At 36.6% G+C, this 23,245-nt stretch overlaps 1 protein-coding gene across 1 annotated transcript in view; it reads left to right on the top strand.

Moving 5' to 3' along the window:
• The window catches only part of fras1 (Fraser extracellular matrix complex subunit 1), a 352,266-nt gene that overhangs the window by 94,482 nt on the left and 234,539 nt on the right, over window positions 1-23,245 (top strand). Inside the window, exons 3-7 of the mRNA XM_015373599.1 lie at window positions 8,397-8,504; window positions 11,630-11,722; window positions 17,350-17,509; window positions 20,792-20,925; window positions 22,074-22,157. Coding sequence (XP_015229085.1) covers window positions 8,397-8,504; window positions 11,630-11,722; window positions 17,350-17,509; window positions 20,792-20,925; window positions 22,074-22,157 — 579 coding nt within the window. The remainder of the gene's footprint in view (window positions 1-8,396; window positions 8,505-11,629; window positions 11,723-17,349; window positions 17,510-20,791; window positions 20,926-22,073; window positions 22,158-23,245) is intronic.

Here is a 23,245-nt window from a genome sequence, read left to right on the forward strand (position 1 = left end):
GAGAATATTTCAAATAAAAGCTAATTTTCCTATAAAAGTAGGATCATTAAAAACTTTCGTAAATTCAATATTTACTCCAATTTCTCATTAAACATCTGTCTGAACGAGCGCATCAAACAGCAGATTAAACAATGAGGAATTTAGTCTGTGGATATTTATTAGACCCTTCTGGTTCTGCCCAGTGGGACGGGCCCAGAAAGCCCCTGCGCACCCTCATGACATCATGAAATCATGAAACCAAACCACAGACTCCTTTTGATGTGGAAGAGCAAGGGTTCCTCCTCAAACTCAAACTGGATGATGGAGCTCCTCTCCCCATCTCTAAGGCTGAGTCAAGCCATCCTACAGAGGAAGGCTGTTTTGTTCAGGATGCTGTTATTTTGATCATGATCCATATTGGTTATAAATGAGGATTCCCAACACAGGAAAATGAAGCACTATGTCACCAGAAAAAAAACAAAAAACTTTGTTATTCTGAGGATGCACTTCCTATCAATTGGGGCAGTGTTGTTAATGTCTAAGTTATTGCCTTCTACTTGCAGGGTGGTTAGTTTCACATTTATCTAGACATTTCTGAGCCTGTGCGGACAGATTTACTTTTTGTGTTCCTTCCAGAAGAAAATGTTCTGCTTCTGATCAGATTTAAAACTGATGCAGATATGTAGCTCCAATTTCTAGAGCAAAAAAATAGACCATGCATTGTGTTAGAAACTGTTCTCTTGCTGAGAGCTCAATTTTAAACTGTCTGTTTCACACCTAAGCGCGGGCAGAGGTTAAAAGGTCAGTTTTTCTATTATCTTATGTTCTATTCAGACTGAAAAGCAAACCTCCTCCTTCTGAAGATTAAAATGAAATACGCTCTGAGCTGTGAGACCCTGTCCAGTTAGTCTTGTATATTTGCATCTGCCCTGCTAATTTTACTCTCGTCTATTAAGGGAGACACAAACGACCATCGGGGAGCCATAAGAGGAAACATTATTTCTGAACACATATTGGCATGTAAGCTGGCCTATTATTACTCCCAGTGATACGGATACCCAACTTACATATTTCATACAGATTTTACCCTCAAGTTAAGCTTAAAATTTCACAGAATTGTAGCTTAACGTCCCAAAGGGAAAAGGTGCAAACGGTTTCTTTTATTCACTGAGGTAACCTAATCTTGTTTTATGGGACTTAAGGCTGCATGTTTCCATTTATTATTCAAACTGCTGCTTGAAAATCAGGAGGTTAAGCTCTGGGAAATCATATTAATTTCTCAAAGACTGCCATATGAAACCCTCGCCACAGTTTTTCTATTTCACAATGTAAGATGGTCTGTTTGAGGCAGTGGGTGGGGAATGGCCTGGTGGTAAAAGCTGTTTCCTTTACGCTTTAGATTTTTCTCCACGGAATCAAACTTTCTCTTTCAGGCAATATTATGCATACAAGGTTAACTAGACACTCTAAATCAGGGATGCCTAACTCTAGTCCTTGAGAGCTACTATCCTGCATCCTTTAGATCGGAGGTCTTCAACAGGGGATCCATCCCCTAGGGGGTCCATGGCGGTACTGCACGGGGGTCACAAAAGTTTTGGTTGATTACAGTTTTTTTTTATATTTCCCCTTGCAATTTTTTCCACTAATTGAAATGTCTTTAAATACACATTAGTCATCAATGCACACATGCTGCGACACACAGGAGCTCTTTCAAGCTGAGCACCGTTTCAGTCACAACACCTGTCCCATCAAACAGGAATCAGAATCAGAAATACTTTAATAATCCCAGGGAGAAATTACTTTCATTACATTACTCCATCTGTAATAGAGTGACTGCAGGACCAGTTTGATATAAAACAATCTCATACAATATATATAATTAGGGAGTCCCCGCTCCATCTCGTCATCAGTTTGGGGTTCCTTGGCCTGGAAAACTTTGAAGACCCCTGCTTTAGATACATCCCTGCTCCAACAGAGTCAAACGATTTTCTCATCACCAGACTTCTGCAGAGCCGAATGACTGAATACTGATGAGGGAAGAAATGCATCTCAAAGCTGCAAGATAACAGGAGTTTAAACAGCAGGTTCAAACATTACTGTACCTCTGCCTCTTCTGCCTGTGAAAAGATATTGAAGCCATGCAGAGAATTTGGTTGTGATGTGACCATCACACATCTGGTCAAAGCTTCACCTGTAGAATCGGATAAAGGATTCAGACACAGCTTTATGACAACTGGCGTAGTTTCTGAAATCCATCAGTACTCGCATGACTTTATTTCTCATTGCATCTTTCAAGAAAACAAATGCAATAAATAGTATTTTTCACCAGAAAAAACACTTTTTCATAACTTGCAGCTTAATTGAATTTATTGTACAGTTAGGGAGGCAGAAAGTATGAGCTGTTGATTTTAGAGCGAGGTCAGCAAAAAAAATAACAACAATGGTGCAGTTTTTGTCTAAAGCCTGTAGTGTTTGAGCTCCTTTTTCAGTTTGGAATCCATTGGTAGCATAGCAGGGACTGTGACTGCATTAAGCCGGTTGTTTTAATGTTGCGGATGATCTATTGCCTTTCTTAGACCTCCTAATGGCCCCAAACTGTTATGTGATGCAGCTTTGTTGGTTTCTGTCATAGTTTATTGCTTCAATTAGCCATCTGTGCTGCCAAAAAAGGCCTCCTGCTGTGAATCAGGGCTGTATATTTCCTCCTAATAATGTCTAAGACCCCCATGTGCTGGTTATTTGGAGTGAACTGCTGACTCTGGTTGTGTGAGCTTAAAATAACTTGATAAAACTGCATGGAGATGTCCGTTCATGGCGTCCCATGGTTTTATTTTAATTGATGGATGTCAGGTTCTCACCACTGTTTAACATTTAAGTCAAACAAAAGCAAACACCACAATAAGACTTTTTTTTTTTAAAGCTTTCCTTTAAAATAAGATGGATGTAATTGTCTTTATTAACAGAACGTCTGTTATCAGAGGGTTTTGAACAACAAATCTCCTGTCAGGACAAATGGGGAGTTTACTAAGAGAAAGAGGTGAAGAGTTTTAGTACGTCCAAGGAAATCGCTCTACTTCACTTCTGAAATTTGGGACTCATAAATATATCTGCTATAATTGAACTTAATATATAAAGAATCATAGAACTTGACAGTACAATAAACACAATTAAATTAAATTTGTATTCAGTTAATTGTTTTTTTTTTAAATTAATGTTTGTTTTTGCAAACTGTTACAGCTCTGAGACAGAGCTATCAGTTAAGTGTATTGCATTTAAATGGAACACAAACAAATGTAATCCAATGCAATTCAGGTCAATTTAATATAGTTTATTTCAATACTTTGCAAAAAAAAAATAAAGTTTAATTCAATGCAGCTTATTTCCATAACTTATATACAGCAATAATAATTGACTACTGCACATTCTCAGGTTTTCACTCAAGTCTCCAGCAGGGTAATACTGTTAATGCACATGAGAATATTCAGCCAGCTGCAACTGCATAAGGTGAAAATAAGATAAGATAAAACTATAAACAGGTATGTAGTAAAGGTGGGAAAACTGATTTTTTTTTCCTCTTTATTTGTATAATTTCTAAAACAAGTTGCACAATAAATCTTTTGAAAGACAGAAATCAGTTTCATATCTCTCTTATGCATGTTAGAATGAATGTAGGGCTTGTTTTGTTTTCTGAAAGTATTTGAATAAGTTCTAATTTATTTTTACAAGTAAAAAGTGGTTGTATTTCTTCCTGGTTGAACAAATGTTTTTCTCTTTCTTCATCTTTTTCATTTTAGGGCAGAAATCTCCAGAACTACAGAACAAGCTTAGTTGTTCTTTATCTCTAATTTTATAGAAGACTCTTAGATGACTCCGGAGACTCATAAATGTCTCTTTTTCCCAACAAAGAACAATATTTAGTTCTAAAAAAAAGAGCATAAGTTCTAGTTTTGCCTTATCTAGGGATGTCCAGAGGGGTGGTCCATGATTGGTTAGGGGTAGCCATGGCCACCCCTGGCCCCTTTAAAGCTCTGCCTTTCATCTGAGATGTAAAAACAAGCCCCCCGTTTGGAGTTCCCTCTTTGATCCATTTTTTTTTTTTCACGATCATGTTTTTGTTTTAATTAGCAAGACTAAATGTTCTCAAAAAGGTCTGCTTTGGTTGCCTCATGGTGTGAAGCACCATCTGATTGGATGGTCTCCTCCCGGAGACGAAGGTCATGCTGCATGAGCCTCAGAATATTCCTGTCATGAGTGGGACATTAATCATTCATCTAAAACAGATTCATGGTCAGCGTGATGATATATTTCGGCATATGCGGGCACTGGAATATTGATTTAGCTTTGGCTTTAAGCTACTCATCAGACAATGTCAGTCAGGTGGTATGAGCTATTGGCAACCAGCCGGCCTGTTAAAGGGAGCATCCAGCAGGCAAAGCAGATATCTCCTTACTTTGCTTCTTTGGTTTATCTGTGTGTCTGATTGGCCACAAAGCTTAAGGCTTTTTACTACTTTTGCTAAGTTTCCAAAGGAATCATCAGTTTTTAGGTCTAAAAATGATGTCTTACTTTTAAATTGGTAGTGTCTTCATTGTGGAGTCAGGGCCATTTGCAGCCCCTAGACTGACTTTTAGCAGCTGACTGCCAATTAAGAAAGATTCAAATCTTACCCATCAGTACGGGAGGTTCATGCAGATGGGATATTTTTTTTTTTTGAAGTGAGTGAAAATTACTGAAAATGTGTAACTTTTTTTTTTTAACAATGACTATTAGGCATGGCATATTTACCTTTTAATAATAAATCTCCCTACAGTATTGTTAATTTTATATATCCTGTGACTTTTACTTAAAAGCAGAACTTGGTGCATCAATATGTGCTTTTTATGGTTAAACACAGCTTTTTTAAAGAAACCAACAAAATCTATTTTTTTACCACAGAGAATATATTTTTTCATAAATTAGTTGCATCTGTTGCTCAGCTGTGATTTTGACCTGGTTTTTTTGCATAAATATTCAAATCTTAAATGTTCTCTTCTACACCCTCAGATTTCACAGATAAAATCTGTGAATTTGGATTCCAGATGGATTTGTCTGGGCGGCTTTATGTAGCTTTGGTTTCTTCCTGTTAAGTTCTCTGAGAGTTTCCTCCACAGGGTAAAGGATCATTGGGCCTCATGCAAGAACATTTGGTTTTCTTGTCGTAAATTTCTCTTCCTTTTTCTACCGTGGGCTTTTTAGGAGCGCCCCACATCAGATTCAACAAACATTCTTAACGTAAATGATCCTTGTAAACTTGATGCAGTCCACCTATGTGAAAATGTGTTCATGAGAATGGAAAATTTGCATACAGTAGACAACCCACAGAATATTTAATATAAAGAAAGACTTCCAGCGCTTGTCAGAAGGTGTTTATTCAAAAAAATGGCTTTGAAGAAGAAGAAAACTTTGAAGGTTTGGTGACCGAGGTTCTGCTGACTGTGAGGCGAGCAGCAGAATTAAAGGACCATAAAGAGCCAAGAAGTAAAATAAATTACAAGAGCTGTAAATGACCTGGTTGCACAGTTACAGAAGTAAAAATAAAGTAAAAACAAATGAAATACATATAAATGATAGTAAAATAAAAATTATTTGATTCAAAAACAGTCAATGAAAACTAGTGATGTTAGCAGGAGGTGTAAAATATGATGTAAATGCTTAATATGAGATCAACATCAACCACCACAGAAAATTCTGCTGAATCTGCATTAAATACACAGGCACACATGAACTGTACATCTTCAGACAATGTCTGTCATCCCATCAGCTCACACTCCTTCTCTTATACAACACATCAACATAAAAATTTTACAGGTGAAACTCTCACTTGAGGAGCTCAGACAGACCCAAACATTCCACATTTGGTGTAATAACAAAGCCAAGGAGCTGCAAAGGCGTAAAATTATATAATGTCTTAGCATTAGAGGAGCTTTGCTGAACTTTCAATCCAGTTTCTCTTCCAGATGCCATTTCAATAGCAGCTTGATCTCTGACTGTTCTTTCCTTTGACAAAATAAAATCAAATTAAACCAGAGTGGATACCAACATTCTAGCTGCAGGTTTAGTGACCGATAGTTCTGCCATCAGCCAATAAAAATTTAATTTAAAACTCCAGAGAAGCATAATAGATAATAATGTAGCCTAATAAAATTGTAAGTTCAGCTCAGATTCCACAAGACTCAAGTTTGTAGGACATATGTGTTCACACCTTAGAGAAGATTAGAAAAAAGGAGACAAATGGTGAGTGCAGCATTTCTCCAGAATCACTCGTACAATCGATTTAAGAATGAAGTTGTTCATACAAACAGTTCTCGCATGAGGCCCGTTGTCTTGCTAAAAAATTCAAACTTCTCACATAATCCTTTTTTAAATTTTTTATATACAGCCATTCTGGGACACATTGTGATATGGCTCACCCCATCAACCAAAGTTGTGTCTGTTTTGGAGCAATTGGTCATAGTTCTTCTCCAAACATCATTAGTGCAATGATGTGTACACTGCAAAAAATTGAAATCTAGATAAGTCATTTTTTTCTTAAAATAACTGCATTTGTACTTAAATTGAGGACATCAAAGAGACATTTTGCCAATAGAACAACACAATTTACATTTAAAATAAGAAAACTCAACTGCATTGTTTTATTTCAAGTGAATATTATCTAGTCATCTTATTTTATGAGTAAAAATACTAATTCCATTGGCAAATAATCTTGTTTACCTGCTCAAATTAAGGATAAATACAGTAAATTTAACTTATTTCTAGATTTTTTTTTTCCATTGTAAAGCAGTAGGTTTAGCTCTCTCCAGCCCAGACCTCTGGATGTTATTGTCATGATGCTTTTAAGGGATCTGACCCACATGCAGAAAACCACTCAGAGAACCAAGGGAAGGTTTAACGGGTCTATTGATGAGGACAACAGGAGGTGGAATCTTGAACTCAGAGAGAGCTGTTGAACCGGAACTAGAAGTGGAAGGGAAGTTCACAGCGGTTGGTTCAATGGCCGTAGGAAACAGAATAGAGTTCTTGAGCATGGAGGAGGAAGGGACTCACGTAGGAGGGGATCTCAATCAAAGCATTGAATCCAGAATGTGTGAGCTTTCCAGAGGGAGAGCAACTCATTGGAGGGCGGACAGGTCGGTGGAGTTGGACCCTGAGGAGTATGAGAGCGGACTGACACTTAGATTTAAGACGGTACTTGAACGGATCGTGTGGAACTTTTCCCCAGCTCAGTGTGAACACAAAATATCCTTCCTGGGGGAGAAGGCCAAAACTTCCAGTCAGCGGGAAGGCTTCCTGCCAAAAGGCAAAGACAAAAACATGGTTAATCTCAGAGAAACGAAGCACAGGTTAGACTCTGCTAATCACGGCTTGGCTAGAGTACCCAAAACTGGCAAACACTCTGGCGTCAAATAGTAGTGACAGTCGACTGCTCAAATACTCCCCGGTGATGAACAAATGAGCTGCAGGTGTGTAGGAGGACCAACGAGGACAGGCCACCACCTGGTGGTGGAGGGAGAGACAAACACAAAACTACCCACACAAACTGGATTCCTAACAGTTATAGTGCCAAATTTAATAAAGCTTCAACATGCTTTTTCTGCAGCAAACTTAAATAGTCTAGCATGCATGATCCCTAATGAGGTTGGGGTTTGCTCTTTGTTTTTTTATAAAACAATTGTACCTGCTAACTCCACCCTTTCCTGCTCCTTGGGTCTTGGGCAGCTCATCCCGTGATGCTTTAGGGTGATCTGAAATTCTTTGAAATCACCTGCGCTGGGTGGGACTTTCCTTCTAAATGTTTCAGATTAAAAAACTAGCAATGTTCACATGAACATTTAGAGGTTTAGAGGAGCATCTGCACCCAATGCCATTTGCATGTTTTGCAACAATGATTTTGTTTAAGTCTTTTATTCCTAATTTTGTTCCACTTTTCTATGGATTACTTGGGTCATCATCCCTGACTTATGATATCAATTAGAGCTGCATGACCTTAGAAAATCTTGTCATGGTAATATCATCAGAGAAAGTAAAGGTTCAAAGCCATGTAGCTGGACGTCATAATGATGATTATAAAAAAAGGATGACAGTGCTAAATGATATTTGTAGTGCACCTCATAGTTTATAAAAAAGTAAAGGAAATAAAACATAACTGCGCTTTTTGCATGATCCGAACTCTCCTGTTTTAAAAATTCTGAATATCAGTCTCTATGTACTCTCCTGCTATATAAAGATTACATGCTCCATTTTTGCATTTACGGTATATTTGCAATATAATATGCAGCTCTAATGACAGCAGCTCTATCATTATCTAAATGTTAAAGCAAATTTGACTGTATAGCTGATTAATTACTCTGTGTGATGATTTTTAACCTTTTTCTCCACAGAATAACACCTCATGGCGGCCCGAGTCGTGTCAGGAATGTACCTGCTACAGCAATGTTTCCATCTGCAGACCCATCCACTGCCCAAACCCCCAGTGCAACTTCAAAAGGGTAAGAGCTTGTCCTGTACTGGTGGTGATGGTACTCTGAAAACTAACTGCAGCTACAATTTATTGGCCAGAACAAAAATGCCCTCCACAAAAATTTGGCAGTTTTTGCTGTTATGTAAAAGGCAGGGATTATGCATGAGGAGAAAAAGCAAAAAAAAAGGCAACCACGTTTTAGTTCAGCTGAATTCCCCAAAAGACATTTTAAAACAATTTTCTTTATTCTCCATTTATCATTTTCTCCAGCCCATGCTTCTCTCTTAATGGGATTTTAAACAGGAAGCTTACAGTTTTGGCTTCAGATATGATCCCCTGATTTCACGAAACAATCAATGTCTGATAAATTCCACTCTGCTAGCTGACAGCCCAAATTTAATTAAAAATTAGTCATCGTGCTCAGCAACCCATGTACTCTCACCATTAAGAAAGCTCTTAAAATTGAACTCCTGTCACCCAAACTGATAAAATGGTGGAGATTTAATAATCTGCCAGGATTAGAACGAAAGCCTCCTTTTTAAAATCTCCTTCTTGTATATTTGAGCTCACATTTACCTTCTTTTGTCAATTTTCCTGCCAAACTGACCTATCTGTGGTGCATCTCTAGATTGCTCAGTGTTTAAAAGTCCTTTAGAACCTACCTGTTGGGTAAAGCAAAACAGATCAGATATACAGATCATTTATCCGAGGATCTTTTAAGTTTATACATCCTATCAAGGCGCCAGTTTAATAATGAGTGTAAGTCTGATCTTAATATCAAGAAGAAAAACTGATACTAGCTCGATATATACTTTTAGATTTTTGCTGGACAAAAAAGTACTTTTCAGAGTACATTATAAAAAAGAAAAGTTAAAATAAGAAACCTAACTTCAAGCAATCTAACAACTTGCAGTATTCTGTCAATGTTTCCGCCTTAATAAAAGTACAGAATGCTTTCAGGGTCTTAAGGGGAAAAAAATCATTTAGTAAATGCTAATTATGAAAATGAAAAATAGAGTTTAAATGAAATTATTTCATATTTTAATAATTTACTATGCAATGAAATGAAAATTTTTGGCTAATGTCAATATTCAACATCACCCAAACGTTTGTGGGAACATTTGTGGACAGCAGTTGTTAATTTAATAAGATCTGTTCACATAATCACAGATTTGTAGCAACAGATTGTACCAACAGATTACACATGAATAGTGAAAAAAAGTGTGGAGAAATTTATTTTTTTTCCTAAAAATATGCTCACACTAAGAACACCTCTGGTCTCCTCAGTGGTTCGGCTGTTGGTCACCTGCTCGAGAGGTTGTTTAGTCCTATTTCTCCAGTTTTTGGGCGGCTCATTCCCTGAAATCTAAGAGTGCTATTGATTCATGATCTTTGTGGCAACAGAAACAGAGGCGTAGCCAGAAATTTTTTATAAGGGTGGCCAGGCAATAACCAATGTACACTGAGCGGTGGCCGAAACTAGATAGGCACCAGAACCTCACAGTCAATCTACACTGTTCCAACAGGAACATTAACGAGCAAAACATCCATATTTTCTAAATAAAGACTAACTACAGCCTTTGCTTACAAATACATGCATATATTTAAATACTCGTAATTCTAGATAAAAGGTATAGTGGATAAAACTCAGTTTTGAGTTCTGGGGCGTAAATCAATAATCATTGTCATTACTTACCTACTTGTATCAATAAACATTCTGCTAAAATTTATATTTAGAAGCACTAATATCTACATAAATTGATTATTTGATTTTTTGATTGAAGTTGAAGTTTTTAAGTTTTTTATTAAAATTGTTATTTATCTTTGATTTCACTGATGATTCCTAGATGACTTACAGAGACACATAATTTTCTCTTTACCCCATAAAACACAAAATCTAGTTCTGAAAAGAGGATGCATTCTGTATTTATCATCTTTGATGTTAGTATATTGATGTGTATAATTAACCACAAAAAAATTAAATGTTTTGAATATTCAACTTGAGAGTATTATTGTTGCCACCATCTGTATGAGAGGGAAACAATTGTAGGGGTGGCCAATGATTAGCTAAGGGTGGCCATGGCCACCCTGGCCCCCCATCTGGCTCGGCCCCTGAACAGAAAGTGTGTTTTTGGTCGATACCTGTTGACATCCTCATAGCTCATCCATCTGTTCTGCATACATACAAACAAATTAATACAAAGGCCTTTTTTTAGGTCAGAAAGCACATCTACAATTCTCTTTTTTCTAGTAAAATAGATGTAAAAGCTTTTAATCTTTCATACATCATACTTTAAACATTTCTGCATGTGTTTTTCAAGTACAGTACGCATAACTCAGCAGATCAAACTTAAAAGAAAACTAGAAGTCTTAATTGGCTTAAAAAAAAAAAAAACTTTAAACATAACTGACTGACTTAAAAAATATTACTAAGCTTATTTTAAAATATGCTTTATGATTAACTAGTGAGAAAAGGACCGTGTGACAGACTAGATGCACATATAAAAAAGTGAAACAGGTTTTTTCAGATTATGAATGCTTCGCTGTGAGGCACATTTTAGCACTGACCTATTATCCGCCCCGCGACTCATTTCCCACTCATGCAGTAGATTTTATTGTACTGCTTGTTCAGAAACAATTTGCCTTCTGCTGCACTCCATGTACTGTATACAGTAGCACACACGCACGCACGCTTTTCAATTAACACAATACAGCTGCTGAAGCTCCGTAGGGATGCTTATTCTCACCCTCCAGAAATTGTATTCCTTCCCTATTACTTTTTCCATCTCTTACCATTTTTATTTTATAACACCTAAACTACCAAGGCACGGCTGTTGCTGCTTTCTTATTTGATTCCCACCACACATCCGCCCTCAATTACTGTGTGAAAGCAGAGCGGCAGAAAAAAAACAAAAAAAAGTCTGGTATATTGTAATATGTGTTGTACGCCTGCACATGTTGAGTATCTGATAAAGCTCTTATATATTCATTACTGTCAGGGCCTCTTGGCAGTTAATAACTATGGAAATAGATGTGCTGGATTTGATATGTATTGTATTTGTGTTGCTTATTTGTTTTCCCTATATTACTCTTGGGTATTGTGTGTATTGTGGTGTATTGATGTGTCGGTGTGTGTGTGTGGTTTTTTTGAAGGGAGAGTTTTTGAGGATTCCAGCCAACAAATGCTGTCCAGAGTGCGTCTCGTCATCCCAGGACTCCTGCCAGTACCAAGGAGCTACCTATGGAGTGAGTAAAGTCAGATGTTTTACCATTTTGCATTTGGGGGGGAGTAGAAAACATACATGTCAGTAATACTTACATGTCCTTTTTCAACATTCAACGTGATTAACTCTGACCATCCCAGAAAAAAAGTGAACTATCTCTCACCATTTCTGAAAGGAATTTAATCTCAGTAAAAGGGAAGCAATTCTGTTAGTGTTTAAATGATAAATGAAATTATTTATAATTTAAACCATTTATATGCTATTTAATAAGTTTTTATGATGAAAACAGATGAACAGAGGGAAGTTGTTTGAGAGGAAGTTCTAATCAAAAATATGCAAGATAGCTGTAACTAAGAATATGCAAATATTATATTAAAACTAATTTATCTTTTATTATCTTCTATACTTGGGATTCCCAAACATTTTCTGATCCCAAAAATAACGATGTAAAAGACTGATGACTTTCTAAAAATACATATATATTACTTCACTCTGTAATTATTCCATCCATCCATTTTACGTCACGTTTCATCCAAGTTGGGGTCGTGAGGGCTGCTGGTGCCTATCTCTAGCTGTCTATGAGCGAGAAGCGGGGGCCCTGGACAGGTCGCTAGGCAACACATAGACAAACAGGACAAACACATACTCACACCTGAGGAGAATTTATCTATAATTATTTATAATATAAAATTTGGTAAGTATTTTCTATTTTTTTTTAATTAATGCGTTCTTTAAAAATAAAAATTATTACATTTATCATTTTAATTGTTTTTCAAATTATTTAATGCTCCCTTTTACCATTAAGTGCTATATTTAATATTTGAATCACATATAAGATAATTTCTTATTTGTATTTCATGCAACATTCCCGTTTATAGATTTAAAAATTTATTTCGTCCCTCATACTTTAGGGATCAGATCATAGTGATTTTCACCACCTTGTGACCTCCAACTTGGTATCTCGTGACCCCTCTGGGGGTCCCACCTTCACATGAGGATAGATTTTTTTTCCTCTTTTAACTAATTTATGAGCTACTAGCAGCAGTGTTTTAAAATCACATGATTATCAAAAAAAAAATTTATGAAATGATGTAACACATGCGACAACCTAAAAGTTTTTCCAAGCTTAACTCGTCCAGTTTTTGATCAAATGCGTCTAATTGGGATGGAAGGTCTCCAGATCCTTTCTTTTTCTGCTTGGTTTGGTATCTGGCAGCAGAAAGCAGCAACACGTGAGATCTGTCCTAATTTCTAACCATATCTACGTTAAATCCAAGGGCAAGGTAGGCTTTGTCAAATTGTCTGAACTTATTTTATTTAATTTCAATTAAATTCATTTATATAGCGCCATCCTCTGTTTCTTCTTATAAGAATCAGAAAGTACTCCATATGTCCTCCTCCATCAGCTCCTTACACACCTGTGCTTTATAATTCTTCTACTGTCACAGGTATATTCATTTGATTGATGCAGCCACCTAGTGACCGGAGGGTTTTTTTTATCGTTCAAGTATGAGTAAAAACTGTTGAAAATCCTACTTTCCTCTGATGCCTTGCAGGGAGACAAGCCCCACTAATGGAAAAAAACTAACCTAAACAAACGGGCTGTGCAGAGAGCATTAATCAGAGGAGCAATGTGGGAGAAGGTGCAATGGTTCTAGGTGAAACCAAAACTGAACTTTTTTGCCTATATGTAAAACATTATTTGTGGCAGAAAAGAAGGCTATGGAACACATATCCCAACCTTGAAGCATAGTGGGGGGAGTGTCATGCTGTGGGGATGTTTCTCAACAGAGACAGGGAAGCTGTTTAGAGATAAATAGGGTACTGACTGACCTTAAGTTTTGTTGGAAATTGTTAAGAAGGTGCATTTGTTTTTTGGTGGTTGAGCAAACAATCTAAAAGATGCTTGCTTATAAATGTTGATTTCATCTTTGGAGTACACCTTTATGATTCTGAATGATTGAAAAATGTAAATGAAACTATAAATCATTTTATTGTCTCACAATGGGGAAATTCATTTTCTGCATTTAACCTACTCCCTTAGGATGCAGTGGGCTGCCATTATCATGTAATTGCAACCTTCTCAGAGCACAAGCACACTGCTCTAAACACTAGGCCAACACTCCCCCAATTAGGCTTATAATCCCTTCACTTTCACTTTGCATTTAAGCACTGATATATTTGCTGCTTTAACATAAAAAATAATCCCACTGGAATGCATACTTTTTCACAAGAAATATTTGTATCTCCTTGAAACGCAGTCGGCCTCAGCACATGGCCGCTCACACTGAGTCTTTTTCTGAGGTTCCTTCCTGTTAAAAGGGAGGTTTTCCTCTCCACTGTTGCTACAAGCATGATTGATGTGAGGGATTGTTTTCGAGTCAATAAGTCGAAGCAATCAACTGGTTTTCCGTAGATGGAAAACTCTGAACCAATCTATCTGATGTGGTTGAATTGTCTCCGTAAAGAGACTTGAGTTGACGTGCTGTGAATCAGCGCTATATAAACAAACTGAATGGAAAATTTTCTAAGGGTTCTTTTACTTCAGTCATGAATTTATGCCTGTTTAGCTCAGATACTGTATTTTGCTAGAAGTTTCTAACTTTTTTTATTGAACGGTATTTCCCCTGAGTAGAAAGGCCGTTTAGAAAGAATCGGTTTCTGAAAAAGGCTGATTTTAATCCTCCTCACTACTTCTGGCATAACCTGGAGAGGCAGATACAGGCTTTCCTCTTGGTATTGGTTTCTAGCAGTTACAGCTGGACTCCAATAAACCTGAAAAGAGGATAGGAGTTAGAAAAAATGCTGGATATTACATGTTTGGCTGTGTTGGAATTTTTTTTCTTTCAGTTGATTCGTCCATGTCTATATGTGTGTTAATTCTTAAAATATGTGGTTTTTCATTAAACCTTTTTCGTCCACATCAGTTATGCTAGCTTGTTACATAAAATCCCAACACACTCATTGTACTATGAGGGACAGAACATATGACTCTTTTCTACAATATCTACAAACATGTATTAGACAACTGTCTTCATTCTCAGATGCAATTCACAGTCAAACACTGATCTCTTTTATTTATTTACCAATGGAAGCAGGATTGTATTTGGATATATTTTCAGACACTGCTGATAGTCATCTTTGTGGAAAAGTTGTTTCTTGACATTTCGCCTCCTGTCTCCTCAAACAAAAGCATTGCTCCCTTGTTTATCTTCAATCAAGTGTCCTTCAGCTTTTTGGCAGCCAATTTAGACAGAACAAGTCCTCGACAGAAACAAGTCTCTCACTTGGCAGGGCTTTCAGACTCAGCTGGCATTGCCCGCTTTGCACACAGATCTGAGCTCCAGGGGGAGGAGTTGGATGGAGGAGTCATGGCTTTTTTTGAGGATTTAATCTTTTCCCACTGAGGGTCTGTGAAAATTTTGAAAACGGCTGCAGCTCATGTGCCCTAGATGGGTGTGGGAAACTTTAAGCTGGCATAAAAGCTTGAATAATATTTTGAGTTTAAATTGTATTTTTAACTTCACACAGATTTTTAAGAAAGTTGAGTCAGTCTCTAGTTTTATTTTAGCACACATGCAACATTAAATACTCAGTCCTCATAAAAAAAAATGACAGGAAGAGATTATTGATAACATTAAACTTTTTTGGGATAAAGACTGTACATTTCTGCAGACATGTTGTCTTTATCGCTAAAGGCAAAGCTTGAAGCCACATGATCTGAGATAGAAAAAAAGCCCTCCTATTCATTTTAATCATTTTTCTTTTAAGAAAAATTAGTGGCTTCCAGCAATGGTTAAACACTGCATTTGATATAGGTGATCACTCTGAGTCTGGTTCTGCTGGAAGTTTCCTCCTGTTAAAAGGGAGATTTTCCTCTCTACTGTCACCTTATTCTCATACATGAGTAGTGGATCAATATATATACAATATATATAATTAGGGGGTCCCTGTTCCATCTTGCCATCAGTTTGGGGGTCCTTGGCCTGGAAAACATTGAAGACCTCTGCTTTAAAGTCAATGCCTTGATGCAATCAGCTGGTTTTCTTAGGAAAATATTTACTGATCTGAATGTATGATCTTATTGTGCCGTGATATTGTGTCTTATAAATGGCAGCAATATAAATAAAGTTAATTTTCATATAAAATGATCCCTAAAAACAGTCTTTACTAGATGCACATTAGCAATAGCTAACAGAGTTTACCGTTATCCCAGGGCAGTTAAAGGTACTGTACTGTCAAGACTCAGCCCAAATGTAAATTACACATCTACTTTTCAAGTTCATGTTTAATTTGGCTCGCTATTTCTCTGTTTTTGTAAAAAAAATTTATATTTCCTCATATAATGTTTGCAACCCCGACTACTCCAATTATTGACTTTGGGTTATTTCTGCTTTTAGCTTCACAAAACCTTTTGTCAAAGGTCTCTATTTTATTATTTCTCATTTGTTCTATTTTTACCTCTAAATTATAATAGACCGCATGAATCAAATTGATTTAAAAATGGCAGGTATAAAAATTCAATAAATAAATCAATAAAATTAAGGATATTTTATATATAAAGCTTTGTCCATCAGATTTAATTTGCAGATCGGGCTGCAGAGCTTTTAATTTCCAGCTTTATACTGTTTGCTCTGTTGAAAACTGCTTCCGTTTCGTTTAACTATTAAGTTTATAATTGATTTATCTTTCTTTGCTCTGATATCCATCTGTTCATATTCCTTTGTGATTTTTTTTTTGTTTTTTCATTATAATAATAATAATAATAATACATTTTATTTAACAGCGCCTTTCTAGACACTCAAGGTCACTTTACAAATAATACAAAAAATAAATAAAAAGACGATGAAAATACAAAATACAGATACAGGAACATAAAACAACAGAGAACAAAAAACAATTATGGACTTCTGATATACTGAACTCCTATACAAATCAAATTCAAACAAATAAAGCTGATTTTATTTCTTCCATCAGAACCTCTCTGCATCAGGTGCAGACAGGAAATATTATCTTTTTTAAGGACACTTAAAAATTTTCACAGAAGAGGATCCACATGGGAAAATAAAAATTTGCGGGGTTTTAACCGAAATCAAAACCTTTAAAAATGCTTTGATGTTGTACTATTGCTTTATAATATAAACTACCAAAGTCATACAAGGAATGTCATGTTTTCCTTTTACAAATATGTATTACAGACTGACAAGGAATGAAATCAGTGTGGAGAACACAGCTTTGGTTATTAAAAGACAATGTTTTCTGGTGAGAGGCATGACCCCGTAACCCTCCAAACGCCAAACTGCAGCAGGTTCACCGCTAGCTGCAAGCAAACAGTTTAGTTTCCTGCATGCTTCCAGCAGCTGATTCAGACGTCTGAGATATTTTCTGTCTTTAGTGTATACATTTGCCTCTTTATTACCATAAAAAGTTTCTTCTTCTTCTGTCCCTTTATGATCTTTCTTATTCAATGGTTACACATCCCACTTGCTCAGTGACTGTTTTCCCATCTGTCACTCAGGCTTAGCACATTTCATATCCTCAAAGAGTCTTTTTCATCAAACTATCTCTTCTCCTTCCTGTTTGCCCTCAGGCTGTATATCTCTTTGTAATTACCCCATTTTTTTTTCCTTGTTTGTTTGCTTCCCACAGCATAACAGTCAGTGGAGTGTCTCGCCCTGTTCGGTATGCGTTTGCTCCAAAGGTGGTGTATCCTGCCATACTCGGCCCTGCCCCAATGTCACCTGTTTGGGGGATGAGAAACCATTCATTCCAACTGGAGATTGCTGCCCCAAGTGTGGCCGAAATGGAGGTGAGGGTTGCTTCAAATCACTCAGTACATTAATGGTTTAATACCGAATGCATTTGTTTAGGAAGTAACTGTTCTTCAGCTTTTTATATTACAGGCTACATCTTTTGATTAATTATTAAAATTTCCAAATAAGACAAAACTATAACATCTAACAATCTCTTGCAATTGATTTTTACAGAACATTTGGAATGTCTTACTCATTATTTAACAATATTAACCACAAGTCTAACTTGAAATACCTGAAAACACGTATTTGCATGGTCCTTTCTTGCCTTTCCCTTCCCTTCTTACCCCTAATTTACACAGCGTCCTTTCCCCTCCAGTCCGGTGTGCTGCAAACTTCTTAATGTATATCATGTTTGCTCCACTGTGCTGCAAAGCCCACAGCAGATCCAAGGAGTGTGGGCATATCACATGTTAATCGCCTTTAACAGTTATATTCTACAATGAGTGAGTATACTGGGTGCAGAAAAGCTATATTCGTTGATTATACAGTGTTTATGCACTTCACGTTCTTTTAGTTTTGTTAAAATCTACAGCCCGGTATTTGATCTAAAGTGCCCAGTTGATAATATACTGTAGACACATATATACAAATATAATCATAAATACCTTAAGATAGCAAGGTTTATAATAAAATACAGTCATCTTTAGTGGCTCTTTTGAAAATCTGAATGCTGTGGTGATTCAGTTTCCTGTTGGAGCAATTGGATTTCTGAATATTTACTTTGGTCTTGCTGCAGTCTTTGGCAAAACTAGAATCAGATAGAATTTTTGATTGGATTTGATGTATATTATTGATCCCAAGCTGAAAAATTACTGTAATGTAGCAAAGCAATGAACACAACAATATCATGCTGTCTGCTCACTTTGCCCTGTGCTGCAGAGCAGACAATGAATGCTTTCTTTGATTATCCCTGTTGGAAATTTGCTGGGCAGTTTGCAGCTGGACGGAGTGGACGCGGTGTAAATAAGAGCAATACCTTTATTGCGCTTCTGCCCTTCCTTCCTTGTGTCTTTTCTTCCTTCTACCTTCCTTCTTTCCTTCTTTCAAATCAGTGCATCAGATCTAAGATACAATCACTGGGGCTTTAGTGCTTTTGTTGTTGCTCTGGGATATAGAATAAGGTTTCCCAAAACTAATGCCCTCTTGTAGAGCTGGTAGTTTTTAAATCCTATGAACTTGAGGCTTATGTATTTAAATTGACTTCTGATACGTTAATACTACTACAGTGATGCCTTTGCAATGGTCTTTGTATTTTTCTTTACATTGTTTTTGTAATGCTTTTTTTATTTTCAGTTTTTACTTGAGTCCTTTCTTCATTTCTTGGTTGTGAATTATTTTATTTAATTATTTTTTTAATTACTTCCTGTTTTCCTTTGCCAATCCCTTCCCTTTCTTACAACCTTCTCTTTATTTTTATATTTTCTTTACTTAGATCCTTAATTGTGATTGTGTCCTTTCCTCCTTTATTAAGTCCATCTGCTTCAACTCCTTTCTTTCAGTCATTTGTTCCTTCTGAATTCTATCTCAATGTCTTTCCTTGTTTTGTTCTCCTCCATCCTGTTTCTGGTTCCCCCAGGTCTCATATTTGCAGAAATATCTGCCATTGATTCATGTTAAACCTTTTTCTTAAAAAAGTCTTCATTTAAGAGAAGCCTTTTCTTATTAACAGGTATTTCAAAATTGTCCTGAAAAAAATAAATAAATAAATTCTCAATAGTTTTAGATGTTCAATCACCGTAAGATAAAAGGGAACCCTAATTCTGCAATTACAAGGTGTCAAGGACATTTTGTTATATCAAGAATTTTGAGGCATATTTTGTCTACTAAACTAAATACAAAAAAGAACAGCTTCATGTAAATAAGAATATAATTGAAAAGCTAATCTTTATTATTAAATGTATATTGTATCAATAAGCTTTTAACACCAAAGTGTGTCTGTCCAGCAGATAGTCAGGGATCCATCACAGAAGTCATAGGAAGTCCTTCCTGAAGAAGCTGTTGCATTGCTTTAAATAACAAATGAAAAAATGTTGTAGTAAATGGTTCAAAACCATTAGGAATAACTGCATGGATTGTAAAGTCAAGCTTGTTCAAAATTTTGCAGAAGATCGGTTAGAGCTGGTCTGTAGCTGAAAGGCTAACAAGACATTTTAGAGCATCACGCTTTCTTCTGATGAGAAGCGTTAGGGGGGAAGATTAGATTTTCTAGCAAAATGTGGTGCCAAAACTAACTTTAATGAGCTTATGTTACTGTGCTCATCAATAAACTGCTCTGACCTGGACTCTGTAGGGAATCTATGGGGAATTATGAACAGGAAGTTTAAGAACATCAGAACTGACGGCACAGATGAGATTTCAGAACTCCAGAGCAGCACTACAGGCTGATCTCCACTATGCCGCGCTGCATTGATGCAATCATTAATTTAAAATAAGCCCTAAGCAGATAGTTAGTGCAGATAATGAAAGTATATGGAGCTACTTTACAGTAGGCACACATTTCTACATTAGAATCTCTATTATTTTATACTTTATTCAAGTTGGTGTCTGATCCAAAGTAACTAAACAAAAATAGCATTTTTATAACATTTTAACCCCTTATGCATATTGTCGCGAATAGGCATCAAAGCCTTGTATTACATACACAGAGAAGATAACATGTGCATTCCTCCAATTCCAGTTATTATACATTCAATGTGGAACTAGGAACCTTCAGCAAGCTCTTGTTCCAGCTACAATTGGTCCCTGTCATTGTGCTATCATTGGCTAATATCACACATTTGAAATATACCTAAATCAATATTTATGAATAGGTTCATTTAGTGAGTTCCACCTGAATATGCTTTAGGAAAGCTGATGCTAAAATTATTTACACATATATTTCTTTAAATATTTTTAAACTGCATAAGGACTTTATGATGATAAGCATTTGTAAAAATAACCAGCATTATTAAATTAAAAGGTGAAAAGGTGGAGTACAAACTGACATTTTTCTTTAACTGATATTGCTAAAGGCATTTATCATTTAGTAAATTTTTCCAAACAATGCTTTGACATACAGTAAGAGAGATTGGTAAACATATAAGCTTTGTGCCTAAATGTTAATTATTTGATTTAATGATGTCTTGGAGCAACAATAATTTATCTCTGTGTTTAGTAGCTGATAAGTTAATTCATAGGCCAGATTCAACATCACCGATCCTGCAGAGGAGAAATGCTTAAAGAGCCAGCTCGTTACCCAACAATTTTCCTCATTCGGTTTCTTTTGTCGGTGTCAGAGCCCTGCTCTTGGCAGGGGGTGGTCTACAAGGACGGCGAGGAGTGGGAGCCCAGCATGTGTTCCAGATGTGTTTGCAGCAATGGAAAAGCCCAGTGTTCAGTGGTGGAGTGTCAGCCAGTGGCCTGCAAACCAGTGAGTTTCACTTCCAGCACACTTGACACGTTTTGCATCTTTTATTTTCCCACTGGCAGCCATTGTGGCTTTGTATCTGTTCTACTCAGCTCAGTGACATGTATTCAGTAGAGCGATGGAGACACTGGCTTTTAGAAAAATGATGAGAGGAAAGTCAAAATCAATGACAACTCATAGAACAGTGATGCTTAAAAGAAGATTTAGGTTTTTAGCAGATAGATTACTTGCTTATAACATTAAGTCATTGATGATCAGCACGTTCATTAAAGCAGGATGTCTGGCTTTTTGCTAGTTTGAAACATAGATGTGTTCTGACATAATGTTGGCATCTGAAAAGTCTAATATGTTGTCTAATATGCATGGTATGTTTTTGAGAGCTGAAACCTGAGTCCACCCCCTCTGTTTCAGGTTGGTTTTTCTCTCTTAACAGAAATGGCTTCCTTCACACCCCTTTCAAACCACCTGTCTTCTTTGTCCAAAATTTTGGTCCTCGAAAAGAATGTCCTTTGTCCATAGGGTGTAGATTTGAATAGAAAAAGCTTCCTGGATGGGAAGCGAAACGTCTTCAAACTTGGAAAACAAAGTCCAGTGGATTGTTTTTTTTTTAAACTTTTTTGTAAGGTAAAAAAATAACAACGGTTGTGTGTCAGACTCCAAATCCCTCAGTTAGCAGAAATGTTAACGTTTACGGTAGAACTCACACAAAGAAAAAGTATGGTTTGTATGGAAGGTTTGAAGAAGAAATACTTTTTTCTAAAAAAAATAAAATTATATTTGCAAAGCTGCTTGTGTTTTAGTGTACTTCCAAGATACATATTTGGAGAGAAACAAACCCATCCTGTCAGCACAAACACCAGATCCCAAACCACATTGGTGGTGTTGAGTTAATGATTTAACCGTATAATCCATGTCAGTATTTGGAACGGTGATCCCAAACATGGCAGAAAATCTGCACCTAAATGAAAATACTAAAGGTATTAGCGTGGCATAGTCAATTACTAGGCTTTAGGATGGACCTTACAGTAGGAGAGCTGTGATTCTACAGAAATGTTCTCAAAATGAATGTCAGATTAACATTTCAGAACCTGAATGTGTTTTTCTTTTTACCAACACTTTACATAACCCAACAAATATTTTCTCTCCCTCAGCATGAAAACCTGGTGATCCAGCCAGGCCAATGCTGTCCCAGATGTGTGTCCAACCCATGTCTCTCTGCTGGAACACAGTACCAGGTAGGCTCTTTCTTGCTGAGCATTATTTCATCCTAAACGCAGCGTATATCCGTTTTCTTTACTCGTTCTGCTCAGCTGTTTGTTTCTTCCTGCAGTGCAGACTCTGATCTCTCACTTTGATCACATCACTGGGTTTCCACTCTGTCTAATGTTTGAATGCCCCACTCTCAGCTGTCAGATCCACCAGCAAGGGTGCAATCTTTGAAAAGGGAATTATTTACAGAAGGAATGCATGGGATTCTTGATATTTCATTGATATCAGCTACTAAATGCCGATAAGTATAAAATGCAGACAGTTTTCCAAGACTAAAGGGAATATTTTCTTCCATGTTTCCTTTTAAATGTCTGGTGTCATAACATTAAAGCTTTGAGAACTGCCAAGATGTAAATAAAAACACAAAAATCAGTGATGTCAAATTTTTTTTTAACTATGCGGATAAAAGAACTTGAAAGCCACAGTTTTTGCAATTTTTTTGTAGCCAATTAACATTCTCACAATAAAGCAAAACCTTAATGTCTAATAAAGGTATGTTACGTCTGGCCAAACTCCAAAGATGGTCATAGCAGCAGCAATATCATAATAATGTCAGTTAGAATTAGTTCATGAAGAGGTTAAAAATAACTACAGAAACGTAAGAGTCAAGTTCAAGAAAAACAGGGAGCACAGAGTGAATTGGGCTGCAAAATATGAAGAAAACAGGCTTTGATTATAGATCACAGCCTGAGGAAGATAAAAAGAAGTAAAAGGCTTAAATACCAAATGTGTTAAAAACCAGACATGCTACTTGAGTCATGATTTTACTAAAGTTCAGACCCAAATGCAGAAGACCAAACAGGGAGACCAGGGAAAAGTTTTAACAGGTTTTATTAAAGAGATAATACACAGAGAAGTGTTGCTCTAAACACTGCTCAACCGGAAAAGAAAAGTGAGGGGAAGACACAGTAGGTTAGTTCAGGCTCAGTGGGAAATTTGACTCGTGAACTTGGAGAAGAGGATTTGGTTGCTGACTCACTTTCCCAGAGCAGTTGTTGAATTCTTGACTCCAGTCTGTATGCTGTAGTTCCAGTGATTGTCTGATTCGATGGAG

The sequence above is a fragment of the Cyprinodon variegatus genome, unplaced genomic scaffold, assembly GCF_000732505.1.
Source record: "Cyprinodon variegatus isolate N-32 unplaced genomic scaffold, C_variegatus-1.0 Scaffold89, whole genome shotgun sequence".
Lineage (NCBI taxonomy): Eukaryota > Metazoa > Chordata > Actinopteri > Cyprinodontiformes > Cyprinodontidae > Cyprinodon > Cyprinodon variegatus.